The sequence below is a fragment of the Procambarus clarkii genome, chromosome 29 (genome assembly GCF_040958095.1).
Source record: "Procambarus clarkii isolate CNS0578487 chromosome 29, FALCON_Pclarkii_2.0, whole genome shotgun sequence".
Taxonomy (NCBI): Eukaryota; Metazoa; Arthropoda; class Malacostraca; order Decapoda; family Cambaridae; genus Procambarus; species Procambarus clarkii.
This window is the reverse complement of record NC_091178.1, coordinates 10,883,841-10,911,559: the sequence shown is the minus strand read 5'-3', so window position 1 is coordinate 10,911,559 and position 27,719 is coordinate 10,883,841. Positions and strand designations below refer to the sequence as shown.

At 36.5% G+C, this 27,719-nt stretch overlaps 1 protein-coding gene across 9 annotated transcripts in view; it reads right to left on the bottom strand.

Annotated features, from left to right (window-relative positions):
- Positions 1–361: 361 nt before the first annotated feature.
- Positions 362–27,719, bottom strand: part of Su(dx) (Suppressor of deltex) — a 39,996-nt gene continuing 12,638 nt past the window's right edge. For 7 of the 9 annotated variants that reach the window (XM_045753442.2, XM_045753443.2, XM_069333482.1 and 4 more), the window contains 16 exons: positions 27,391–27,572; positions 24,844–24,933; positions 21,996–22,610; positions 21,445–21,595; positions 21,085–21,276; positions 15,808–15,928; positions 13,394–13,485; positions 11,646–11,777; positions 9,801–9,890; positions 8,922–9,080; positions 7,937–8,096; positions 6,988–7,137; positions 5,963–6,087; positions 3,436–3,661; positions 2,922–3,018; positions 362–2,356 (listed from right to left, as the gene is read on the bottom strand). In XM_045753442.2, the coding sequence (XP_045609398.1) occupies positions 2,184–2,356; positions 2,922–3,018; positions 3,436–3,661; positions 5,963–6,087; positions 6,988–7,137; positions 7,937–8,096; positions 8,922–9,080; positions 9,801–9,890; positions 11,646–11,777; positions 13,394–13,485; positions 15,808–15,928; positions 21,085–21,276; positions 21,445–21,595; positions 21,996–22,610; positions 24,844–24,933; positions 27,391–27,572 (2,755 nt within the window). In that variant the 3' untranslated portion in view covers positions 362–2,183. The remainder of the gene's footprint in view (positions 2,357–2,921; positions 3,019–3,435; positions 3,662–5,962; positions 6,088–6,987; positions 7,138–7,936; positions 8,097–8,921; positions 9,081–9,800; positions 9,891–11,645; positions 11,778–13,393; positions 13,486–15,807; positions 15,929–21,084; positions 21,277–21,444; positions 21,596–21,995; positions 22,611–24,843; positions 24,934–27,390; positions 27,573–27,719) is intronic. The other 2 variants (XM_069333484.1, XM_045753449.2) reach the window with 1 other exon arrangement.

Here is a 27,719-nt window from a genome sequence, read left to right as displayed (position 1 = left end):
CTTTTATAAAGTCCAGAGTGGAAATTGAACAAAATAATTCTTAGCCATTTTAAGAGGTTTAATCTATTAATATGAACATCATTTAAAGGTTTTCTGTATATAGACAACCAAGCAATGTTGGGTCATGTATAGTTTTCTTCTACTCCCACCATTTCTTTCAGTGCTTCCAAGAGCTTATGTTTACATTATAAATCAAAATGGCCAAAAATGGTTTAGATAAATTTGTTAAAATTTAATTTTCTTTCTTTGCAGTTACACATATCTTAATTTTGCAGCTGTGGAAACGAAGGAGCAGGCAACGTGGCATGCATGTAATAGTGTGTAAACCTGGGTTCACAGTACGGTACATAAAACCCCCGGCATTCGTACATCATTTTATTTGTAGTTTTCGTCATTCATGGGTACCCGAGTTAACAATATTGACAAGATCCTCTTCTCATCGAGTGTAATCATAAAAATCTGAACTAGTGAGACTTTACACCTAATAATTGTGACACTTTAGAGGTATGCTTACTGCAAATCATAGAACACATCATGTTGCAATATTCATCTACATTATAATCCAGTGCTAGGATACCAGCTGGTAGGGGCAAGTCATATCCTCAAAGTCAACGACAAGTGACATTCACAGATTTACCACTTGCTTGTGTTTTTGTCAGCTTATACCCCATGGATAAAGAGAAAGGGAAAGAGAGAACGTGCAAGAAAGAGCATGTGAGAGAGCATGAAAGACAGAACCCACGAAAGAGAGCATGAGATAGATAGATATATAGAGAGGAAAGAGAGCAAGCAAGCAATAATATATATATATATATATTGTTACTATATATGACAAGCAGAGTTATGCTTGTCATACACAGTAATCAAGTTTCTTTCAAATTGTAAATGTTTTAGTGCCATATTTGTCTTTATATTTTATAAGTGTATATTAAGTTCATACAAAACCTTTCCAGGGCAATGAACTTTATTTGAGGCCAAGAATGCTGTACAATGATAAGGTTTGACCTGACTTGTGTAGCAATTTCACGTTGATAAAAAATATTGTTGGCAAGTCAACTTGCAAACTGTCAAACCAGACATACAATATTAACTCCAAATATTCATTTTTTCATTCATACTTCTAATACAGTTTTACACAAGGCCAAGTAAAATTTAGCTGTTAAAAGCAAGAGAGATCAGTGTTAATGAGACAATACATGCCTTTACAGGAATGATTCCACTGACAGCAACTGACTTAAGGCAGAGGCTACTAACAACCTGGAAAGAATACATAAAAGGGCATGCCTTGATTTGACTAATTTCCCCACAAGATAAGTCTTCTTCAAGTTTAATGATAAACAAAAATAGTTTTTCTTTAGATCTGCAGAAATCTGTTGTAAGTAATATGTTATCTACAATAAAGACTTCTTAAAAAGTAAGACGTTTCTCTCAAGTGATAATATATCTTCTGGATTAATATTTTGATTGCACAGATCATTCAGACCATTACAGTGTATCAGCAGACATTATGACTGTCCCAGTGAAGACAGCTCACTTTCAACACTGCTTTACCCATTGCATAACATCAGGATCACGAAGATTGGAAGTTTAACATATACTGCAGGAAATCTAATCAAATAACTTTTTTATTCTTCAATCTGATAAGGAAGTTTTTCTGGTAATAATAATAAATATAACTGCAAAATAATATATGTGGCCAATTACTTAGCACTGTTTTGCAAAATCAAATAAACTCTACAAAATATATAAACACCACACAAAATATAAATCTGACAGCAATACTGTATGCTTAAAAATAAAGTACCACAATGTTTTCATAAAAGATCAGCCAAGGCAAGAAACAAGAATTGGCCAATGCTGACCACTGCAGCCCAAATATGGCCAGCAAAACACAACCTGGAGAATGTTTCTTGGCAATTTTCTGCTACTCGTACTATCACCAAAACAGATGCACAGCAATGTCAATATAATGCATTTTTTTTCAAGTAATCAAATGACTGTATATGTAGTTTATATACATATATATGTATATTTGTATTTGTGTGTGCACATGTGCATGATATATATATATACATATATATATATTTTGTTTTCTATATGAAAATTCACTTGTAATATTACATATACTGTACAGTACTCTACTGTTACTATATTGAATTTGGTCAAGAACTCTCTGTACAAATTTATTCCTGTCCAAATCCTTCAGTTTCCTCAATAGCAAATGTCAATTTCTCCACTAACTGTTCATAGGACTTGTATGGAGGCAAGTCGAGGCGATTGAAGCAGGTGTGGGACCGCGGCAGCCACGTCTCCTTCCCAACCTTTTCTATGCAGAACTTTTGTGGACCATTACTTCCTGTGAACAATATATTAATGTGAAAGTAAAGAGAGTTTGGCAAAGCAAGAGAATCACAGTAATAATCATTTCAATATTGTCTTTCACATTTAGATTATGCATTTACAAGGGTAACCAGAGTTGTATATTTCACAGTTACTCAAACACAATAACAAAATCACAGAAGCATTAGAAGAAAAACAAAATGCAGATGTATACACACACTTCACAAAGGTATTTGGCAAGTGTGACCAAGTGTGCAACTTCTAACTTGTAAAGACTAATATCTTCAACCCGTCACAGGGAATGAATGCTGGACGTTTTGTTACGTTTTGCCAATCACAAAATATCACAACGACGACGACTCCAACAAAAATCCATCTAATCAAAAATAACGATCAAAGATCTGCACTCTTACAACCACAATAAGGTCTTTATTATGACCAACAGAAGTGTTCCAAGTTTACCATAATATCAAGAGCATACAGAAACTAAGCAGTGGATCAAATTGTAAACCTTAATGCATTGGCCCTACTGGAGGTTAAATGAATTATACAGAATACTAATGTGTAAGGTGATAACTTACCCATAAGTTCAGCAAAGCCTCCAACTGGTACTCGACAGGTCCCAGTCACAAACTGTAGTAATCTTGCCCGCTTTTCATTATCAATTTCTCTTACAAACTGTTGGAAAAAAGGAATTGTAAGTGCAAATATTTAGACAAGGCCTAAATTTTATCTTATGGTGCAATACTGTAATATAAATTATTTCTGTACATCAGCAATGTACCAATATATAAAACAAATATTCCCAAAATATATTCAATCTCTACCTACTTTACAAGCCGTATGCATCAGTGACAAGGGACAAAATACCCAGGAAACATCATAAACAGTCAAAACAAAGATAAATGTATGGGACAGGGAAATGAACACAAAATGTGGCTTAGGAGAATCTGTTGTCAGAAAGCAAAACAAGGATGTGTACACCAGTAGTACTGAATGTTCATGAGGAAAAACAAACAAAAACCAAATACAAAACTCTAAAGAATGAACTACATTTACTAAATTCTCTTTGTTAAAATTTGTTGAGAAACACACCTGCCAAAACCAAATGATCTGTTTAGATGACCTATTGTAGTGTCGGTAAATGGTATTCTTTTGCCAGTCGTTGATGTCAATCTCTTGCATACCGCACAGCAGCAGTTCTAGCTCTCGTTCATCAAAATATTTTAACCATTCTAGAGGCACCACTTCTGAAAAGCCTTCCAAAAAATGTCGTGTTTGAGCCTCTTGACCGCGTGTCAGTCGCCACTGCATCATTAGCCTAAAGGAAAGGCAAATATTTAACAGTAATAAACAATAATTAAGCAGTAATTATGATTAATATATATAAGGTACAAGATCATTTATGTAGAAGAATGGCAGGTCATCATCATTTTAACAAAGCATCAAGATAAAGGAATGTTAGCACTAAATAAATGGACAACTAAAAGAGCAGTCTAGAGCTGAACAATTATAGGGATCCAAGCTAATGACTGAACATAAGCCATACACAAATCATTTACTTAGCCTTTTATAAGTTTATAACTCATCCCTTGTGCATTTATATTGGTTCATAACATATTATTTTAAGGTAGATAAGGTGATGTCGTCTACAGCAATGTTGCAAAATCAAAATCAAAGAGTAAGAAGTTATAGAAAATAATATGAAGAAAAACACCAAGTAAAACTGAAGTGTCAAGAGAATTGCTAAATGTTTATAATTGTATCTATACTATATACTTACATGTATGAAATGAGACTGAAATAATAATTTGTAGATGAAATGGATGTTGTGACTTTCTCTATATAAAAGGAAAAGGTGCCGAAGTAAAATGTAAGAACCAATGAGGTTTTAGAATTTTGTACAACTGTACATAAAGAGTTGGCAGTGCCACTTCTTGATGCAGCCGGCTGGCCGTATCTATTCCTATCTACTGTTATATATCCATGAGGATCATTGTTCAATCACTTTACCTTCCTCACTGACTACCTTAACATCAATTATACAAGTTCCTCTTATCCACTGGACATACCAGGTACTGTATATAGTGATGGACAACTTAAAGCATGTCACCATTCACAGTAATTTGGCACAGAATTTCCGTATCTTTCCACTGTCATAACTTACTTTTATCTGTGTTCATTTTAAACAGTTTTCTCTTACACACCAACACAATTTTCAACTACTGTATACCTAAATCTCCCTTCTTTTTAAAAACTGAATCCTCTGCATACATCAAACCTGAAATACTCCAATTACCAGTGCTCATATTAGGTCAAATTACTTAGAATGTACCTCTTAACATAACCTCCTATGTGACTATGTACTGTATATACTGAACCAAGGTAACACTGAACCAATACAAATTAGATTCTTACTTATGCCACATATAACAACCTTGGATGGTTGGAGGAAGGAACAGTAGTATCACATGTACATAATCCAAACACTAACACCCGTAGATCATGTGAACAGGATCACATCAGCAGCATATGAGAGTTAGCAAACACAAGAATGTCATTTAAGAGTCTAAACAATGAGGCTCTCAAGTCCATACACACTGTGTATGTGACACCATTACTTGAGTATGCAGCACCAGCCTGGATTCCACACCTTGTGGAGCATAAAAGGAAACCTTTAAAAAGTTCAGGTTTTTAACTACATTAGTACCAGAATTGAGAGGCTGTAGCAAAGAGAACAGGCCAAGACAACTCACCCACAACCTTAGAGGAGAAAAGAAACAGAGGGGGATATGATAACTAGGCACAAGGTCTTGAGGGGAATAGACAAAGTGGATAAAGGAAGCCTAATTTAAATTAAAAAAAGAGGTAGGACAGGCATGCATTGCATGTATACCTTCCATCAGTGGAAGGTATACATGCAATTAAATCGAGATGTAAGAAATTTCTCGTTCACTGTACAGATGATCAAGTGGAATGCATTGAAGGAAGAGGTTGAAACTAATTCTATATACAACTTAAAATAAATATAATGAAAACATGATGAAGTGATGAAAACATTAATGCTGAAAGAGGTAATTAGCACATCAGGTATAAACAGGTAAGAGGCAGGGCATTAAAAGCTAGATATCAATCCTTCCATAGTCACTGATAGGTATGCACTGACATAAGCATACCAAAGACAGTGGTTAGCAAGAGGAAGACTGCTGCTTCACATCATTACTCATTACCTCTCTCACTCCCATCATCTTCCTTATGAATTTATTTATTTATTTATTAATTTTGTGGATAAATTTACTACAATGCTGTAGTACTTGAATGAAGGTCAAGGTACACACCCAATATATGTGTAAATGTATTAAAAGTCATATTTTGGATGTAACCTACATTCTTTTTCAAGGTACTATATACAATGTTCTCATCATTATATACAGCATGAACATTGTATACAGTACCTTGAGAAAAGATGTAGGTTACATCCAAAAATGTTGCTTAAGGTGAATCAGGTGGTGTTGATGATGTCTTCCCTGGTGTATCAGGTGTTGATGATGACCTCCCTGGTGTATCAGGTGGTGTTGATGACTATGGCATTGTAGTTTCTCCACTAAACATATACACTTACTCTATGTATTCCTCTTTATTTTCTTCAGTAACTTGGATATCCTTGCCTCCAGGCTTCAATTCCACCTCTGATATTTTACCGAGCACTTCAAAGTCTGTGCAGAAATTCATCTCAAGGCAGCATTCCTAAAATTGGAGATGAAATTGACCACAAATTAACAAACTTTCTCTCAAAACACTGAACAAACTAAATGCAGCTCAAATTTAGATATTTGCCTAGTTTACAAATTCCTAACAATAAATGCCATCCACTAAGATCTACTTAGATTGCATCCTAGAATACCACACATTTTACTGATCTGCAAGAAACTTGGTAAAAAAATCTATAGGATAAATTATTAAGGATGCTATTACATATAAAATTTAAATATACTGTATGTACAGTGTCCTACCAGGCACTATCACTTAAATAATTGCAGTTACTTATTTATTGCAGCGTTATTAAGTGATGCTGTGGGCACAAGCTGCATTGCAGGGCAGTGAGCTGCTACTGCATGTGCTACTTGAAGTCGCTTTCTCAATACCGAGACCCTCAAACTCAGGAGTGCCCACGATTTTTTCCCCAAGATGGGGCCTCTTTACTGGAGGCTTGAGGAAGCAGATGTGAGCCCTGTGTACCCATGTGAATTTTAAATTGTACACAGTACTTTGAAACATCCCTGACCATAGTTGCTAAGCTTACAGATAATTGGCAAGAACATCCCTGGTTGTGATGTGCAGCTGATGGGTTAAACTAATACAAAAAAAGTGTTTGCTGTAAATAAAAGATGGCATAGAACACAACAAGGTTCAAATTTAACATACCTGCCGGCAGATTTAACATACCTGCCGGCAGATTTAACATACCTGACGGCAGATTTAACATACCTGCCGGCAGTAAAACCAGTGACAGAACAGAAATGTCAGTAACAAATTTACATAAATTTTATTTGTTGCCATTGTATTACCTCTTACTTATAAGTTACTCATTCCTGTATTAATTAGCGTACATATTAATTAAAAAGTATCTTGCTATTAAGTTCTTACCTCTATGTTATTATCTCTGATCCAGCAGAGAGAATTATAAAATTCTGGATCAATAGATTCCAGGTCCTTCATGGTCAACTTCTTATTGAGCATGCGTTTGTAGAATGGCATGGTAAATCCTGAGTAGATAAACTTTCCATGATACAAAGCCTAAAAATAAAAGATTTGTCTATATTAAATGAATGTAATATGACATTTTGCTAGTTGGAATATTATCTTATCAAGATGATATCAAGAATATACGGAGGGTATGAAAAACTTGCCACCAAATGACCCGACCTAAAGAAACTGTGCAATACATAATGTTGTTCCAAATTTTGAGCATACTGTACTGTTTTGTTATACATCTACCTAATATGTACAAATGATGACACTAATACTTATTATCAAGCCTTCATATTCTGTTAAAAAGATATGATTTTAAAGGAGTTGAGAATTATGGGCCACCAGTCTATAATAAGACACAATCAATGATTCATTCTTCCAATCTGTGAATTCCAAATGCAGTGTCCTTTCACAGCATAATTCCTGGGTTACCAGAAAGCTTCTGAGACAGTCCTTCATAAAAGACTAATACACAAGATGGAAAGACAAGCATGAATAACAGGAAAGGCACTAGACTGGGTACAAGAGTATCTGAGAAACAGGAAACAGTCATAATCAGAGAGGATATCAGGCTGGAGACAAGTGGAAAGAGGTGTTCCACAGGGCCCTGTCCTAGGATCAGTGCTCTTTCTAATTAATGTAAATAACCTCCCAAAGGGAGGTACATACAAGGTACATACCCCTCTAAGGCATTAATTCTAATTCTGATTCAGTACCTATACTGTACTATTTTCTTGAGATACAGCAAGTTTCACTACCCTGGTTAAATACTATAAATGATTAAAAGCACATAAAACAACAATTTTGTAAACACTATCTGAAGATTGTTCCACCATGTCCATACCATTGCAATAAAACGACCAATGAACTTGAAGTAAGTTAAATGATCAGGGTTGACTTCTGAGGCTGGGTTGATCTGTAGCGAGTAGTTATTCTTGTTGGCATACTCAAACAGGCAGTACATAGGATTGAGGACTTCATGGGATAACTGGAAGAACCATTCTCTGTGTAAAGAGAAAATTAATGTAAATATTTACAATTTGTATACTCAACATATATCACTGCAGCCTTACCTACCCAATCTCAATGGTGCAAAATAAAATGCAGTGTTAAGCAATGGATCAAAAGTCTAAATAGGATATCTACAACTGTTGTCTCGAGCAACACCATAGTCACTACCACTAACGGATTAATAAGTCGACCTTCTGATGCTGTAAAATATAGAATCAAATTTTTTTACACTTCGAGTTTACACAAGCTATGTTCTAAAGATTAATAAATAACTTAAAAATACAAATTCAAGATATTAGTCTCAATAATATTAATATAATTTTTTTTTTAGAAAACATAATGAATAACCAGTTTTTAGGTTACACTACACAGAAAAAATGTATTATCTTCATTGTAGCCTCTCAGCAGGTCTCCCCAGGTCATCATATCTCAAGACATGGTGAAAGTGATGTAATGTGTACAAGCAGTTCAATAATTACAGGTACTGTAATGAGTATATGGTCCTATATGGAGTATTTGCCTAGTTTTGTGGTGTATGATAGATCAGAATTTTCTTTATTCATGAGCAAGACCAGGAGAGCCTTCCCGTCTACTTCCAGAGCGGAAGTAATAGTAAAAGTTGTCTCGTAACACTTCATATTTAGCTTTGAATACATAATATGGCAAGTGTCTGTGCTACTTAAAAGTGAGAGGATAGATGAATGAATAAAGAAAATGCAGAGCCATGAGGAAAGGTCACACATGCCAAATGAGGGTAATTCATGCTAGCACAATGGAATTTTTTAGCCGTATGAAAACAAATCCTTTAGTTCCTTTACCTTGCCACGCCACCATAATCCAAGCCATCTTCTCCTCTAAATATAATAAAGAGCCGTCTCCTCAGTTCATAAGCTGGAAGTCGCATCACCTGATGGAAAGAATCTTCAAACAGCGTCTGCCGAGTTACGCTTATCTTGATATGACCAGTTACGGCATTACTGTTGACAAAATTATATAAAGTAAATTATATATGTGCAAAAACAAATATTGAGAATGTAAACAGAAAATCATGGTGACAATAATTCCCAACTTACATAAGCTAAATTTCTACTTATGTCACTCAGTTTGATAGTTGCACTAAATGACCAGAAACTGAGATATAGCTAAAATGGTAGAAGTTATGGGTCACTTTTCTATCATCAGATTTATCATCAAAATCCTTTACTTGATGAATATGAATCACCGAAGAACACCACCCCATCCAAGAACCAGAAACATCAGATGATGTCCAGGCAGTTATATAAAACCAAACTTTAATCACCTTGCATGGCATACAAGTCAACGACACTGGCCTGTAGTTCAGTGCCTTCAGTGGCCTTCAGTTCAGTGAAACTGAATAACCAACTTCTGCAACACCACTTTTCTCATTCAAATATTATACTGCATATCACTGCCTGCCTTCTATATTAAGATTTTTACAATTAAACCCTCTCATACACTTCTTGTCCTCCCTCAAACTTCATTGTAAACTACTGTATTTATATTTACTAAACTCAACACTACAGTTTATTTATATTCATAGCATATAATTTGTTTTTCCCCCCCACACTAAACAGATTAAAATATCCCTGCTAATGACCTGGATGTCAACTTGAAATTAAGAGGACACGCCTTTTTTGGATTAGCCAAGAAGTGATACAAAAAACATGCATCCTTACCTATGACATAAATAGCGGAATTGTCCTAACTTCCACCTGAATGATCGTTCGTACACCATTGGAATTCCATACTGCCCTCTGCTGGCATTGCTGAAAAAAAAATTACAACATTATAAATAAAATTTTAAAACTATATAACAAAATGCCCTCTTCCCAGTTCCAAAGCAAATTGGTTTGGACAGATTCTTCTGCACAATTCACTGTCAACATTTACTAGTACAAACATACAAGAATGATAAATCCTTGCAAAATCCGATGCATATTATGCTTCATACAAAAGATATATAATTTGATTTAAAGGAAATCATTGTTATGAGCAGTTTGAATCACAAAGCTGCTTTGGCTCAGGGAACAACATGATGGGTACACCGGTGTTCCAGGAATAAACAATAATTACTTTAAATTAAAAGATGTATGCAAGGATTGAATGTATTTCTAATACATTTTTAGGCACAAGGATAGGATGTTTCACCTTATGGTTCCCATAATTGTCGTCAAGACGCCTGTTAGGCTTATCAAAAATCCGCATAGGCCAACTACCGACCTTTCCCCAGGATGCAACCTATACAAGTTGCCAAATTCCCAGATACATACTTGGACTGCAAGGTGAACAAAGACACCAGGTGACAGGAAAGATTGCCAAATGCTTCTGTCCTATCATCATGACAATATCTAGGCCCCTTTAGTTGTGAGCTGACAACACAGACCATTGATACAGAAACCTCTACAAAATAAACTATTTGGAATCAGACATTGCACACACTTTCAAAGCTTGTTCTCTTAAGATTTTAGCTTATGTGGTACAAAAGCAAGAAAATTAATATGTCAAAGTTTATTTGCTCAAACAATGAGTTATACAATATCAGAATGAATGGTGGAGCCGGTCGACCAAGCGGGCAGCACACTGGACTTGTGATCCTGTGGTCCCAGGTTTGATCCCGGGCGCCGGCGAGAAACAATGGGCAGAGTTTCTTTCACCCTATGCCCTTGTTACCTAGCAGTAAAATAGGTACCTGGGTGTTAGTCAGCTGTCACGGGCTGCTTCCTGGGGGTGGAGGCCTGGTCGAGGACTGGGCTGCGGGAACACTAAAGCCCCGAAATCATCTCAAGATAACCTCAATATATGGTAAATGTAAGATGGTGCCCCACAAAGGTGTAAAAAGGTAAAAGAATACAAGCAAAGACAATGTTACCTGGCAAGAACAAAACGAGTTATGACAAACTTGGAGCAAGATACTGTAACCAGATTAATTTGGATATACTGTACTGTATTACAGAAGGCATATCAGAACGATTTGGTCAGTAATGCAAAGCTAGCGAGTGGTTATGCACAAACTAGTAGAAAAACCATAGCTTTAATCATTGTCGATCAATATACATTACCAATGACTGTGCCAGGCAACTGGCATAATGCAAGCAATATTATGAATATTCTTAATTCATAATAAACATCATTGCACAATGAAATCACACTAACTTTATGTATCAATGAGAAAATCATTAGGAGCCAGGAGGAGGATTCGAACCCACTCACTTGCTACTCTCAAGCAAACGCCCTAGAGAACTACACCATGATATGGTCAAAAGTAATGCAACCTGGGATTCCAATGAATCCTCTAGGGGTCTGAGGCTTCCAACTGAAGCCCAATCAGGGGTTTACACATTGCCCCCCCCATGCAATGACGATAAACATTGAAGATAGCATTACTGGAACATAAGCCAAAGTGCATGGAGACAATGCGTGAAATGCATGGTTTTCACTGTTCTTACAATGTCGACAATTATTAATTATCTGCTACTTTTCATTAACATCCTTCCAACAAGACACACTTAAAGTTCACTTACATTTGCTTAGCTCCAGGCCGGGGATCTTGGAAAGTTGTTTGTCGGGTATTATGATCAACAAAATACTGCCGCCCATCTTCTGTGAGACGCATTTCCCATCCAGCTGGAAGAGCTTCTTCTTCCAAGACCATCCTAGAAAAAAAAAAAAAGATGATACACACCTTTAAGGCAGTATACAAAAGGGAAAATAAAGAAGGCCTTGGTATTCACTTGTGCTCTAATCACAGGAGATGCTGTGAAGGCTAGTGCTTAGATGTTGGCTCATTTATCAGAGCCAAACTTGCCCACCACCACTATCTCAGGCTAACTGGAAAAGATAACAGGTAAACACTACAATAAAAACAATTAAAATGCTTATCAAAAATACTAGCAAACAATTTTAGAAATGCATGGGGTGGGGAGTAATTTTCTAGTGAAATATTTTAACTACTGGCTGTATCAGAACCACTAACTTGAAATTTTAGACTTTACTAGAATACCATAAACATATTACAACTGATCATGTATTGCACAGAGAATTAAACATTTACCAGTCTAACCCTACCATACACATACAAATCTTAGAATATGACAAATGAGAAAAAAAAATTATTCTTATGAAAGACCTAGAAGGGCAAGTGTATAAATCACTGCATAATATCAATATAGTACGTAAGGAACAATTATAACGTTACCAGTATTGTGATCACGGAAACAGTTATAAGTAATTGCCGTCATAATAATATCCTAATTTTGTCATTGGAACAATGAAGCATAAGTCAGGCCTGTTAAATGTTCAATATTTTAAATAATTCATTATATAGCTACTATTAAAATGCTTGAAATTCATATAAAGTATAATTTGTTCTACCTTATCAATATACTATATATAACTCCAATGCCTGGCAATATTGAGAGGCATGTTTATCAGTCACAAGACACAATGGCAGTTATGACTTAGGAGGGACAACACAGACATTGCTCCTGGAAGTTGAGTTTTTCCATGTAAGCCTAGGATGATTATATGATGTAATGCATCATATAACAAGTGCAATAATATAAGCATCAAATATGCTGTTATTTACAGCTCCTGGTATTATAAGACTATTTATGATTAAAACTGTGTGAATGCATTAAGTGCAAATAATGAAGGGACCACAGCGAGGAATGAGGCAGCCCGTTCTCCTGTTTAGACTGTAGTGATAAAGACCATCGTATATATATATTGACGTGATGAACAATTGAGAAAGTAGAACTTGGTACTAATGAATTGGACAAACCAGAAAAGGTTTTGTATTTATGTTGCTAATAAAAAGAACCTAACCTAACCATTCTAGGCCTAATGCATGCTATAGTAACATTAGCTGGGGAGTCTCCAACTGTGGTGAGTAAATATAGTGTGTGTGTGTGTGTGTGTGTGTGTGTTATACTAGACCTAAGAATATACAAGTTTGCATTTTAGCTTTATTTTTTTGGATTCTATAAAGGAAATACAGTAGCGCTAAATTCTACTAATTGTCCCTTATGACAATATGAGTACAGTATATGTATAATGATCCACATACAGTAGTTACAAAAGGTACTCTCTAAACAGGAGGATGAATAGATTTAGAGCGAGATAGCTTGGATAGGTTTATATATATTTGAAGGTTATTTTGTTAAAGTTTTCAATACCAGTTGCTGCAGAGAAAAGCTGATGTGTGTCAAAACACCTCAAACATTTTGATGTTTCAACATCTGCCTAACAGTAATGGTACACAACCACTTACCCTTGAGTTCGTGGATCATCCCACTGAGTTGTTCTATTACGATGATTAACAAAGTAGATTCTTCCATTTGGCTCCTGTCTTTTTTCCCATCCCTGTAGTACAGCAAAAAAGTAAAATGATAAATAATTACTGCATATCAAATACTTTATAAAGTAGTATTGTAATCTAGTGTGATACCCTGTTCAAATTTAACTATTTAATGGAAGTTCAGATGCAACAGAAGAATTATGATCAGCTTGTGTCTTAATTAATATGGTCAGAAACCAGGATCAACAAGGAAAATCCACAATATAAGGAGTCGCAGTTCCAATAAATTTCCAAATTCAACCAAGCTTTACTTTATATTAAAAATAAACTATTTCCATGTGATCGTGATACAGTATCAACATACTGAATGTGAAAATAAAAATATCCTATCTTTTTGCACAGAGAAAATGACAGTAACTATATCACAGATAATAAATGGCATATCACAGATAATAATAAAAATGGCAACTACCAACCTGAAGCAAAAATATCCCTCTAAAATTTAAGGCCCCTGAACCAACCAATCAGTTCAAAGCAAGATATGAAGTAGTATATATTTTGTGGAATAACCTACAACCAAAACAGTGAAATCAAGACAATTCTTAAAAGAAAAGACTCGGGAAGGACAAGGAATGAAGTACAGTATTCAAGACCGATTGCTTCAGTATTAGGGAAGCAATTCAAAATATTTTCAGATTGAAAAACGAGATAATTAAAATTATAATAGTTTGAGAAGACAAATGTTGCAAGGTATAACATCCAAAAATGTATTCATTGAGCTTGTAATAAGCTCCCTGAAGTATACTGGACCTTGCTTTAACTGCCTAGTTATTTTATACAATTTTTGTGCAAAAAAAAAAAAAAAATTGGGTGCTTCTTTTACCACAAATAATAGGCATCATCTTTACAACTTTTTTAAATATAAACAATGCACTTTAAATTGAAAAATAACATGAAACTAAATGATTTACATTTTTTGTCCCATTACCTTTGGTTACATATAAAGCTGCATCTATAGAGCAAAATCTTGAGTTTTGCCTCATGTGATGAATATCCACTAAGAGAATCTCGCTGCTCGGAGTTTTTGCTCCTATCCTCATTCTTTCTTATGCACCAATCTCAAGATTTTTTTTTTTTTTTTAAAGTGCCATGAATTCCGTAATTGATTGAACAATAGTTAAACTCAAAATGAAAACAAATTATATGCAGTAATTTAGTTTTATCCATGCTCAACTATTTTCCTTCTACCTTAACTAGTCTTAATATTGCACTCATCTCCAAAAATATGCACAAATGTATTCTGAGAAATAGTAAGTTAACATTCAAACGTTCTTATTTTTCCAAACTGGCATATGATGGATATTTAGCCAAGAAAAGCTGATTGCACAGTGGTATTCCTCTCATTTACCAGTCCTCCTTGTGCATGTCTGAGTTATCAAGCCAGAATCCTGGGGTAGCAGCACCAAGTAAGACCTTGAATAAATATACCCAGGAATCTCCGACTCAAGCCTTGCCAAAATCCTCAAGATAACCCTCAAATGGAATATTAAGGTTTATTGACCACAAAAGGATAATCCAATAAAACTACTAGGCTTATCTTGACAACCTTTTTGCTCCACAACTAATACTCCTAATGGCAAAAGAACTCACCACAGTTGGAGACTTCCCAGCTAATGTTACTAAAGCATAAACTTAGTTGTGCAAAACAAATACACAAAGGACTTGGACACTCAAATAATACCCAAACACTAGCCAATCTCAGGCAAGCAATCCTGATTACTTAATTGAGTTCAAATCTTAACTGAGTTAACCTTAACTGAAAAGTGGTCTCCATCTTCCTACTACTGTCTGTGCAGCTGTGATGAATGAGGGGTCAGTGGGGGTATACAAAGCTCGGGTCACTTTGGTGCTGTTATCTGGTGAGGGTGAAGAGTAAGCAAGCATTTGTGTTGATTGAGTCATGTTAATAACATTTATGGGACTAAGTGATGTTTGGGTGTATCTAATATTTGAACTGGATTAAAATTGGCTCCAGAAACCCTCTAGCATCTTAAAATGGTTTAGAATAGATACCAAATCCCCTGTGGCATCAGTACCAAATGTACCTCCTGCCACTGTTCGCTGATGCAAAGAATGCACGGAAGATCAACATAATCCTGGGAGAGACAGAATAACACAACTCTTAAATGGAGCAACGATATGATTAAGAATAAAATACGTAATTGAAAAAACTCATAGGAGCCATGATGAGAGATCGAACCTATGCAGTGGGTGTTCCCACGCACATGCGCTAGTGACTAAACCACATCATGGTATAAGGATTGCAACCTGGAGTTCTACTGATTACTTTCTGTGTAATAAAATAATCGTTAATGTGTTTAACTTACAGATGGCAAGGGTCCAAGTGGATCATTATTGTCTGTTTCTTGGTTTTGATTAGGGTAAAGGAATCGCTGAGAACTCAACTGGGCAATGTGTTGCCGCTCACCCTGCCATTCTTCATATTGCCTGAAAAGAGTTAACAAATATTAAACAGGACTCAGAGATGATTGTCCAAGATTTTAGATTTAATACATGTAGAGGAAGATAAGTATTCAGGGTAATTTATTGTACCCAATGAACAAAAAATGAGCAATTTTCAATCAGTATATAAATTCAGCACACAGTATTACAATCACAGATTCAAAAAGGTGACACCCCTAGGGTCAACACTTGCAGCAGAGGAGCTCCAGCATATTTCAACAATCCTAAGTATTGTAGTACAGGTTGATGGTAGTGAGTGGTGTCCCACAGAACATAAAGGTATAGTGCTCTTGAAAAATAGGTGAGATAACAGGAAAGTGCTAAGGGAAGTGAAAAATCAGATGAGAAAAAGTTGCCCTAGTGTTTACAGTGCAGAGAAGAACATTCAAGATGGCCACTGGCAAGGGGAAAAACAAAACAGAGCTTGATTTTGAGGGATTCAATGAAGAAAGCATTGATATTAGTAGTCTACATAACAAGTTGGTAAATTTAGATACTATAGTGAACTCTCATGTAGAAATAATTAGTAAATTGAAAGAAAGTAATGACCATTTGAATAGCAAAGTTTTATGTCTTGAGGGTTTAGTGAAAGACTTGCGCAAGGATAAGAATCAATTGGAAACAAATTGCAAAGCCATGGAAGAAGAAAATAAACTCTTAAAAATAGCTTTGGAAGAAGTTAAAGTAAATTTAAACATAAATGACTACAATAGGTTAGGCAAGGAAATTCAACAGGAGAAACAGCTTTTGTCAGCACAGATGGAGGAAGTTACACAGGGAATAGAACAGTGCAAGAAAGATATGCAACTCACTTATGCACAAGTGGCCAAGGAGAAGGAAAAAATAGAAGAAGCAGTAAAGGAAGTCAAACAATGCAGCAACCAAGATAAAACAAACATTAGGCTGGAAGTGAGGAAAGAATTGGCATCTAACCCGAAGTTGGTGCAAAACACAGTTGATCGGAGTAAGTCCCTGATCATTTTTGGCTGCAAAGAAAAGGCGATAACATATAGGTCAGAAAGAGCTGTAGAAGAAGCTAAAGTAGTAGATAAAATTGTTGGCCTCGTGGAAGGTCTTACAAACAGAGAGAATGTGTGCGACTACAGGAGAATAGGCAGGTACGTAAAAGGGAAAGATCGACCTTTGAGGATCACCCTAAACGGTGCCAAACAGATGGAAGAAGTACTAAGGAATGCTAGAAAATTGCAAAGGGATGAGGATGGGAAAGGGTGGTCGTTAAGACGAGATCTTTCAAAAGAAGATAGAGAGAAGCTGAAACTGAACCTCGCCGAGGCAAAACATTTAAATGAGAGCAGGAATGAAGAAGAAATAAATTCTTTTTTCTACAAAGTGATAGGGGTAGGCAAACCAGTAAAGTGGTACATAAAGGCAAACCAACAAAATCAATAGAGAGAGGGGGAGTGAAGAATAAGGAGAGGGGGAACAAGTTCCTGAAGATTGCATACACCAACATAGATGGAGTGAGATCGAAGATACTGGAGTTAAGTGATGTAATACAGCTGCAGACACCAGACATTGTTGCACTCACGGAGACAAAACTTGAAGATGTAATTTTAAATGAGGTCATATTCCCAAGGGGCTACTCAATTTGGAGACGGGACAGAAAAATTAGGAAAGGCGGTGGCGTTGCTGTGCTGGTAAAAGAACACCTAAAGGTGAAGGAAATAATGACTGCCAATCCACAAGAAGTTGACATAATAGCACTAGAGATCTGCTATGAGGATGATAAACTAATGATGATAAATGCATATAGTCCACCGCCAAGCAGCACATGGTCAAAGGAGGAGCTAGATAGTAAACGTGAAGGTCTTATAACAATAATGAGAGAGATTATAGCGAGAGCGGATAACGATAGATCACGACTGTTGATAGTCGGTGACTTCAACTTGAAATCCATAGACTGGGAAGCATATGAAGCTAAAACAGAAGATTTTTGGACCTGTAAATTTGTAGACCTCATCCTGGAAACATTCTTGTATCAACATGTTAAACAAGCTACGAGGATGAGGGAAGGGGACGTTCCCTCCATGCTAGATTTGATATTTACCAGGAAGGAGGAAGAGATATTTGACATTCAGTACCTTCCTCCCTTGGGTAAAAGTGACCATGTCTTTTTGGGAATAAAGTATGCAATGCGTTATAAGCTGGAAGAAAATAAGGAGGTTGAAGCAGTTGAAAAACCAGACTTCAGGAGAGGACATTATGGTGACCTTAGAAATTTTTTTAGTGAGTATAATTGGACAGACTTGATGCTAGGCAAGGAAGTGAATGAGATGTATGGCAAGTTTTGTGAAATATATGATAAAGGCACAAAAAAATTTATACCAAAACAGAGATGCAGGACCAGAAAACAGGATTGGTTCGACAGAAATTGTGAGAGGGCAAGAGACCAAAAGACACAAAAATGGAATCAGTATAGGAAGAGGCCAAACCCCCAAACATACCAGCGATACAAAGATGCGAGAAACAATTATACAGCAGTAAGGAGAGAGGCAGAAAGAAATTTTGAAAAAGGGATAGCAGATAAATGTAAAACAGAACCGGGCCTATTCTACAAATTCATAAACAACAAATTGCAGGTAAAGGATAATATCCAGAGGTTGGAAATGGGAAACAGATTCACGGAAAATGAAAAGGAAATGTGTGAAACATTAAATGAAAAGTTCCAAAGTGTGTTTGTACAAAATGAAATCTTCAGAGAACCAGACACAATAAGAATTCCAGAGAACAACATAGAGCGGATAGAGGTGTCTAGAGATGAAGTGGAAAATATGCTAAAGGAGCTCGGGAGGAACAAAGCAGCTGGCCCAGATGGCGTTTCACCATGGGTTCTGAGAGAATGTGCATCTGAGCTCAGCATTCCACTTCACCTGATTTTTCAGGCATCCCTGTGTACAGGAATCGTAGCAGACGTGTGGAAACAGGCTAACATAGTTCCAATCTACAAAAGTGGCAGCAGGGAAGACCCCCTCAATTATAGACCTGTATCATTGACAAGTGTAATAGTGAAAGTATTGGAAAAGCTAATCAAAACTAAATGGGTAGAACACCTGGAGAGAAATGATATAATATCAGACAGACAGTATGGTTTTCGATCAGGAAGATCCTGTGTATCGAATTTACTCAGTTTCTATGATCGGGCCACAGAGATTTTACAGGAAAGAGATGGCTGGGTTGACTGCATCTATCTGGACCTAAAAAAGGCTTTCGACAGAGTTCCACATAAGAGGTTGTTCTGGAAACTGGAAAATATTGGAGGGGTGACAGGTAAGCTTCTATCATGGATGAAAAATTTTCTGACTGATAGAAAAATGAGGGCAGTAATCAGAGGCAATGTATCGGAATGGAGAAATGTCACAAGTGGAGTACCACAGGGTTCAGTTCTTGCACCAGTGATGTTTATTGTGTACATAAATGATCTACCAGTTGGTATACAGAATTATATGAACATGTTTGCTGATGATGCTAAGATAATAGGAAGGATAAGAAATTTAGATGATTGTCATGCCCTTCAAGAAGACCTGGACAAAATAAGTATATGGAGCACCACTTGGCAAATGGAATTTAATGTTAATAAATGTCATGTTATGGAATGTGGAATAGGAGAACATAGACCCCACACAACCTATATATTATGTGAGAAATCTTTAAAGAATTCTGATAAAGAAAGAGATCTAGGAGTGGTTCTAGATAGAAAACTATCACCTGAGGACCACATTAAGAATATTGTGCAAGGAGCCTATGCAATGCTTTCTAACTTCAGAATTGCATTTAAATACATGGATGGCGATATACTAAAGAAATTGTTCATGACTTTTGTTAGGCCAAAGCTAGAATATGCAGCTGTTGTGTGGTGCCCATATCTTAAGAAGCACATCAACAAACTGGAAAAGGTGCAAAGACATGCTACTAAGTGGCTCCCAGAACTGAAGGGCAAGAGCTACAAGGAGAGGTTAGAAGCATTAAATATGCCAAAACTAGAAGACAGAAGAAAAAGAGGTGATATGATCACTACGTACAAAATAGTAACAGGAATTGATAAAATCGACAGGGAAGACTTCCTGAGACCTGGAACTTCAAGAACAAGAGGCCATAGATTTAAACTAGCTAAACACAGATGCCGAAGAAATATAAGAAAATTCACCTTCGCAAATAGAGTGGTAGACGGTTGGAACAAGTTAAGTGAGAAGGTGGTGGAGGCCAAGACCGTCAGTAGTTTCAAAGCGTTATATGACAAAGAGTGCTGGGAAGACGGGACACCACGAGCGTAGCTCTCATCCTGTAACTACACTTAGGTAATTACACTTAGGTAATTACTAAGGGATCAACGTGCCCAATGTCATATGCAGTGATAATTGTTTTCAAGGCTGATGCACAGAACATTATGGTATTTGATTAAGTCAAATTAATTAGGCTAGGCTTATTACAAATTCCCAGTTAAAACCAGAATCATGCATCTGGCACCCTGCACATTCAGCGCAACCTAAAAAATCTGCCATTGAATGTAATGAAATATGCCTGAGGTGGGGCCCCTCTGAATCTTCCCGAGCTATTGTTTAAGAGATTCTACCTGGAATCTTTTAAACAATAGGTACTACACCAGGCTCTAACAAATTACTAGCACCTACTGGAGACCAGGACCAGAACCTGGAGCAGTCAGTACAGGTATAGGGGAGCAGGGAACAAGATCAACACATCACTGAAGTGAAAAACCATCAGCAAGGTACAATATGACAAAATGAGAAACTGCTTGTACAACATTTGGAACCCTTGATTCAAACACTCATTATCTAGGTCTAACCACTTCACCAGCTTCACTTCCTTGCCACCAAATGGAAGTTCTGGGCAGCTAATCAGTACATTCGTGCACTACCAAAACAACAAACCCAAAGCACTATGAGAAGAGGACAAAGGCAGGAACGGATAGATACACAGGAGTCCATCAGAAAGAGGCATTTCGTTACATTCAACACTGCACTTTTGGGAGGGCTCCTTCTGTATCTCCTCAAGCTAACTCACAAGAGAAAAAAACAACAAAACACTCTGTGGGAAGATGGGTAAGAGAACAAAGAACTTATTACAATGTATAATACATGTATATCAAAGCAATAAGTATTTACCTAATATTTTCCACAGTTGGTCGTTGCCAGGTGGTAGTCCGAGTATTATGATCAACATAATAGACTCGTCCCCGAGGATCTCTACGTGCCTCCCAACCAACAGGTAATGGTTTTGGTCTCTCCCAGGTGGTGGAACGGGTCGTATGATCTACATAATAGCGCCTCCCATAATGATCATATCTCATTTCCCAACTGAAAATATATTACAATAATATTACTGGTTAAGCAATAATACTACTATAGTCAAGCACAAATTCAATAAGCTTCATATTGTCAGCACCAAGAGCAATTTACTATCAATCTAAAATATTTTAATTCATCTTCCCCTAATACAGTTAATATGCATAAGAATAAACAGACCCTGGAGGAAGAGGGTCTTCTTGACCACTTGCAGCATTAGGTTGACTAGTAGCGTTACTACCTCCTCCACTGGACGTTGAACTGGCAGCCCCATTACTGCTATTTCCTCCACTACCACCACTGGCTGGAGCTGCACTATTACTACCATCTGCTGATTAATATTAAATGACAATAAACACAAAGATAAATAAAGGCAAATAAAGAGATATAGAAACACAAATATATCATATATATTAGTATATATATTTTAGATACATGTAAAAGGTTTAAACAAAAAAAGCAAGAATTAAGTCTGCATGAAAGGACATTTATACCAACTATCTTTTGTGTGTGCAAATGGTGGCCTACCAAGGTGTAATGATTTACCCTCACTTCATCAAGGTTAATAATGATTGACTATTAAAGTTCATCATTATGGACTTTAATAAGTCCATAATGTCCAGTCCACCAGTCCTTGTTCAGTCCATCACTTGAACTGAACAGGTGGACATTAAAGTCCACTTGTCTATTTCAAAACACTGCCAAAAAAAAAAAAAAAAAAAAGAACAAACCTGAGTTACGCTTAGTTTTGTGGGCTCGGTGGTGGCGATTTGGTGCTCTGGGTGCAACCACAGGAGGAGTGGGTCTGGGCACAGGCGAAGAGGAAGCTGAAGAGACTGTGCTTGTAGGAAGCTGACCATTGATGGTGCTGTTGCTGGGAAGTGCGGGATGTGTTGCCTGGTGACTGGCTTGAGGCACGACTGGGGTAGCTGTTGGAGTAGATGACGATGATCTGGTAGTTACACTTGGTCCATTTGGTGTACCATTTGGAGTTCCATTTTGACTCGCACAGCCTTCAGTAGGGCTCTCTCCTCCTAAGACTAAAACGGCTGATCCATTGACAACACTTTTCCTTGGGCGCACACTTGGATGGGTGGAAGAAGACTGGCCATCACTGTTAATTGCAGGAAGCTGTGGTTGTGGGGTTTGCACTCCAGAAGTGTGGGTGATAGTGGACACTGAAGAAGATGGACCAATGGCCGAGGGTATCGCAGGTAATATTTCTCTAGGATTTGCATCTGGTTGAATTTGCCGAGGTGGAGGTGGGACTGGCGGGGGAGTTTTGCCTCCTACACGAACTGTTACAGTGTTCCCACCACTAATATTACCACCACTAACATTTACAACTGCAAAAAGATATAACCATGACTTAAGATAATACAAATATATACAAATTAAAGATAAAAAATTAATATAGATTCTCAAAACATTATAAACAATACGAACAGAACAAAAATTATGTGAAACTTAATACATCTCAATTAAGTGTTGCCAATGCATGTCATTAAATAATGCATGAATGAGAGTACAATATATGAAGAGAGTAAAAGAATGCTGTACAACAAACACTAAAGCTTTAACCCTTATGCTGTTCCCATCATCCAAAGACATTAACCAAGCAACTGCTCTGATAGTCCAAAGAAAATTTCCTACATCCCAAGTTATTTAGAAGTCAAGGCAGGTGTATAGTTATATTTTCCATCCCTAGATGTCTCTGATAACAGTCTGGCATATTGGAAAAATATAACGAGTTCCCTAGTTTATTTCCTGTGCCGTCAGTAAATATTTGCCTACTATGTCTAATGCCGATATGCACGCTTACAGTGTGTGCGGCATGAGTACTTAAGTGTTCACTGATGACATGTAAATTCACAATGTTTTTGCAAGAACTAATAACTACAAGCTACTATTTCTGATAAAAAATATTATCATAGTGATTTTTAGTGATTGAGGCGCTACTGGTAATTATACGCTTGTGGTGACTGTGGTGGGAGCAATGGTAGTGGTGATGGAATGAAGCACAATGCAATGCAGACAGCACTGGATGTTAAGAGGAGAAACATTGTACCACAAACATCTCCAATTTGATACGGCAAAGCCAGTGTGACAGAGGAATGCAGCATTTTTTGGTGTAAGCTGCAAATGTAAATACACTGAGAATACCTAGTGAAAGGAAACAGAAGAGAATATTGTACTATACAATACTTTAGTATGCCATCAAAGTGTAAGAAGTCCTATGTGAACTGATGAATGCTTGATGTATATAATTCTTGTGTACAGTATATAATTAGAAATCTGAATAGAATAATTAACTGTCTTCAGACAACACACTTTCCCCTCTGTTCAAGTCCCTTAACATGCTAAACATACACTCACTTCACACATTCTCATGTGCTATTTACATGGAAAAAAACGTGTTCCTAAGTGCTAATCTTGATCTGAAACTTTACCTTCGTATGTGTAATAGAACCAATGAGCACCACACCAGAAATAAATCTCTCTGATATCCCCAGAGTTAAACTAAATCTGTGTAAACACTCCATGCAAATAAAGGGACCCCACTATGGAACTCGCTTCCTAATAAATTAAAAAATTGTCCAACCTATGCCTTATTCAAAAGTAAACCCAAAAAGTACCTAATTTCATCCTCGTAGTTTCCTACCTTGTGCTTCAAACTTACGTTGTATCTTGTTCTACCTACTTCCCCAATATTAGTACTTAGGACATATTGTCACCAGTGTAATCACCTCTGTTAATTTTTATCGTAGTTATATGTTTTATATGTGTGTGTTGACAAATGAGTACCGAACAAACGGTCGACTACTAAGCATGAACACAGCATTTGAGTGCTCAATTGTTCGATTTGGGAGCCATTCAAGTACAGAACAGTACCAAGGTTTCTCTGTACAGTATCTTCATTTTATATCCATATCTATCACAAAGAATATTATTTTTGTATGCACACCTGGAGAAAATGTAAGAAAAGCCCAGAACATAAGAAAATGTAAGGAAATATTAAAAGACAGCCCTTGTCTATTAACATGCCTAATACAATACATACTGCAGTATTACTTACAAACAACATCAATATACATCGGCAGCAGCAATTTTACTTTGACAAGCACAGTACAGAACTTACAAAAAATGCTTTAAAATAAGGAACACAGAAGACAAATGAAAGATACACAAAGAAAACTAAACTAATATTGACTACCAAGTGAGCAGCAAGTACTGTAAGTAATTATTTGAAGACAACATTAAGTCAGCATGGCCATTAAGTTCTAAAATGAGCTGCAGTTGAGCAATGTGGCAAAAGTTCTCATATAATACTTATATTATGATAGCTAACAAGATAATCCGGTACATGAATGGAGTCACTTAAGTTTGGCACAGTGGTTATCATACTGGCTTAGCAATTAAAGGGTCAATTCTCACTAAAGAGGCAGTGTTGGTGTTTTATATTAAGTTTAAACTAGTTTCTGGAGCATAAGGTAAACTACTGTATCTACAATTTATTACTATATTAACAAAAGGTAATAATGATAAGAGTAAAACTAAAAGATACATGACAATGATTACCTGTTGGAAGATTATAATTTGTTTCTCTTTGTCTAGTAGTAAAGGTGCGTAGACCATCAAGTGAGACAGTTATGGTGGGAGTTGGTGAAACTGAAAAAAAAATTAGTAAAGTAGGCATTGCTATATACAGTGCTACCCCATTTATCAAGACTAATGCATGCTAGAGATGTCTATATAGACAAAAAATCTAGTTTAAAGAAATGATGGCAGGGAAGTTAGGCAAGGCTGGTAATATTAGGGAGTTTCAGGCTTCTCTCTATATAATTTCCCATTTGTTAAAGGTTCTTGCAGTACCGTAATCACATGCTATTTCTCCCACCTCTCACGTTACTTACAATGGGATAGTGTAAATATACTTATTTGTGGTCTAAAGTAATAGTTAACATTATATGAGTGTCAGAGGCAACAGCAACAATCCCTCATTTGTTATATGATACAGATATGCTTCGTTAGCTCATGGCATTACAAGACTGTGAATGTATTATATTTCTTAATTACAGCATAGTGTGGATAGAACAATTATGTGTGAAGAATGAAGTGAAAGTAGTTAAGGAAGGCCAGGGATGGCTAGCAGTGAGGGAATTCCAGCCATCTCTCCACATATAGTACAACAATGCTGAACACAACTTTCTCATGTTCATCAATACTTAAATTGATAATTAAATTTTTTCACATTTGTTGTTTTTGGTTAATATGAGAATTTGCAAGAGGAGGATCCTTTTTACAAATTCCCATATTTATGGGAAATTCCCACTTCCTACATGGGTGTGTGTGTGTGTGTGTACAAGGTTGGAGGCCAGATGCTTTGGGCTTGCCTCACCCAACTTTGCAGGGTGATTGGTGAAGGTTAGGGGACCCACATAGGTGGGTTGGGGTCAACCACCATTGCACCCATTAAAAGGAAGTTGGCCCTCATGTTAAACCTTCCCCATAAAATCAATGAAAGGAGGCTAGCCGAGCCCCCTAGAATTTGTTGTTTTATTCATCTTGGATACTTTAAGATCAGGATAATCTGAACCCAAATCTTCAAATAATCTGAATGAATTTGAATTCAATATTTTGAAGCAAATGGCAAATGTCAGGAGTGTATAAATGGTAAATGGGGCAGGAGTGTGAGAGTATATGGCAGGAGTGAGAAGGGATATAGCAGGAGTGAGTAAATGGCAGGAGTGCATGGATAAATGGCAGGAATGCATGGAAAACTGGCTGGAGTGCAAGGGGGGTAAATGATAGTAGTAGTAATAGAGTTGTGGCACAAAAATTGCAAATCTGTCCATTTTTGGATATTCCTGATGAGAAATTTGGCTATTTCGAATGGGGGGTGAGCCCCATATGATTTGGATTACCAAGTGTAGTGTGACTATAGAGGAAGGACTGTCATAGACATGTTGGAGTTGGACCCCATGGAGTAAAATTTTGGGGTGTACCCCTGGCACCTTTGGGTGCCCCATCTAGATGATCATAAAAGGTTAATTAACATTATTTCTATCATCTTTCACTTTATTTATTGTGAAATAACTTGAATAGGTTTATTTCATGATGGAGCTAGCAAACCTTATGTAGGCAGACAACATAGGCCATTTTCAGTCATCTTTGGGTGAGAGACCTCCAAACTTCACAAAGTTCAAGTCCTTCATCACTTCTTACACAAAATTTTTGATTTATACCTCTTGATATTACAAAACCTTGTATTAATATAACTTTAAGTTAAAATAATGTGACTGGATTGATTGTGTGCATAAAAACAAAGGGATGTGGATAGACGCGAATAGGCAATAAAGGTGAGGCTAACACGAGTCATAATTTGTGAAAGTGGTGCGAGGCACTGAACACGTAACATAATTATCAGGAAAAGAGCAAAACAATTTCAACTATATGGCAGTAATACTGAACATTGATTCTGTACATAGATATTTTGCCACATCATTCATGGATTTCCCACATTTATTCATGACCCTAATAAGATGGGAGAAATACAATGTTTACTTTTATTTAGAGTGAGATAGTTTGGATAGTTTATTTGATTTGGTTAAGTTATTTATATTTGATTCTAATGAAGGCTGGGCTCCAAAAACACTCCCCTGATCATATGAGAATCCACTTGCTGTGTATAAAGTCTATTCAAATTATATCTAGTACATAACTCCCATATACAATTATTTACAAATAAAGAAGAATTATATATAAATGATAGTCGGATGAAAGGAGCTACACTATACTGAATATAATATATTAGTTCATTGGTATTGAACCAATTTTTTATTAATGGATAATCACTCAAAATTGCAATTGTTGCATCAACATCAGTAAACCTAAAGCAATATATAAGAAATAAGAGATTTAAATGCTACCTTTGCTGTAATCTATCACAATGTGACAAGGAGTAACTGGTAAAATTGTTCAATTGATTTAGTATTCACACAATGTAAGCAAAAAGTCTGCAATCGAGTACAATTCAGTTCTTCCACTAAAAAAAAATTATAACCCTCAAAATCCCACATTTGTCTTCATTCTACATAAATATTTTCAAATAGAAACAATACTTACCAACTGATGGTACATTACTGGCTGGTGGGCTGAGGGAAAGGGTGTGAGAGGAGCTAGACTTGCCATCACTCTTAGCTACAACATCAGCTAGGTTAAGAATAGCCTCCCCGATCAAAGAATCTCGTACCAGTGTGTGATGGTCACTGACACGAAATACCAGTACCGAGTCTTTGGTTACCAATCTGAGGATAACATTACAGAATAACAGACGAGTTGTGTAAAACAATAATTATATGATGTTGCATAAATATTTTATCACACACACACTTACATACACACACCACTATAGCAGAGATCCCCCATTACAATGGGAATAAAAGCTATGAGAG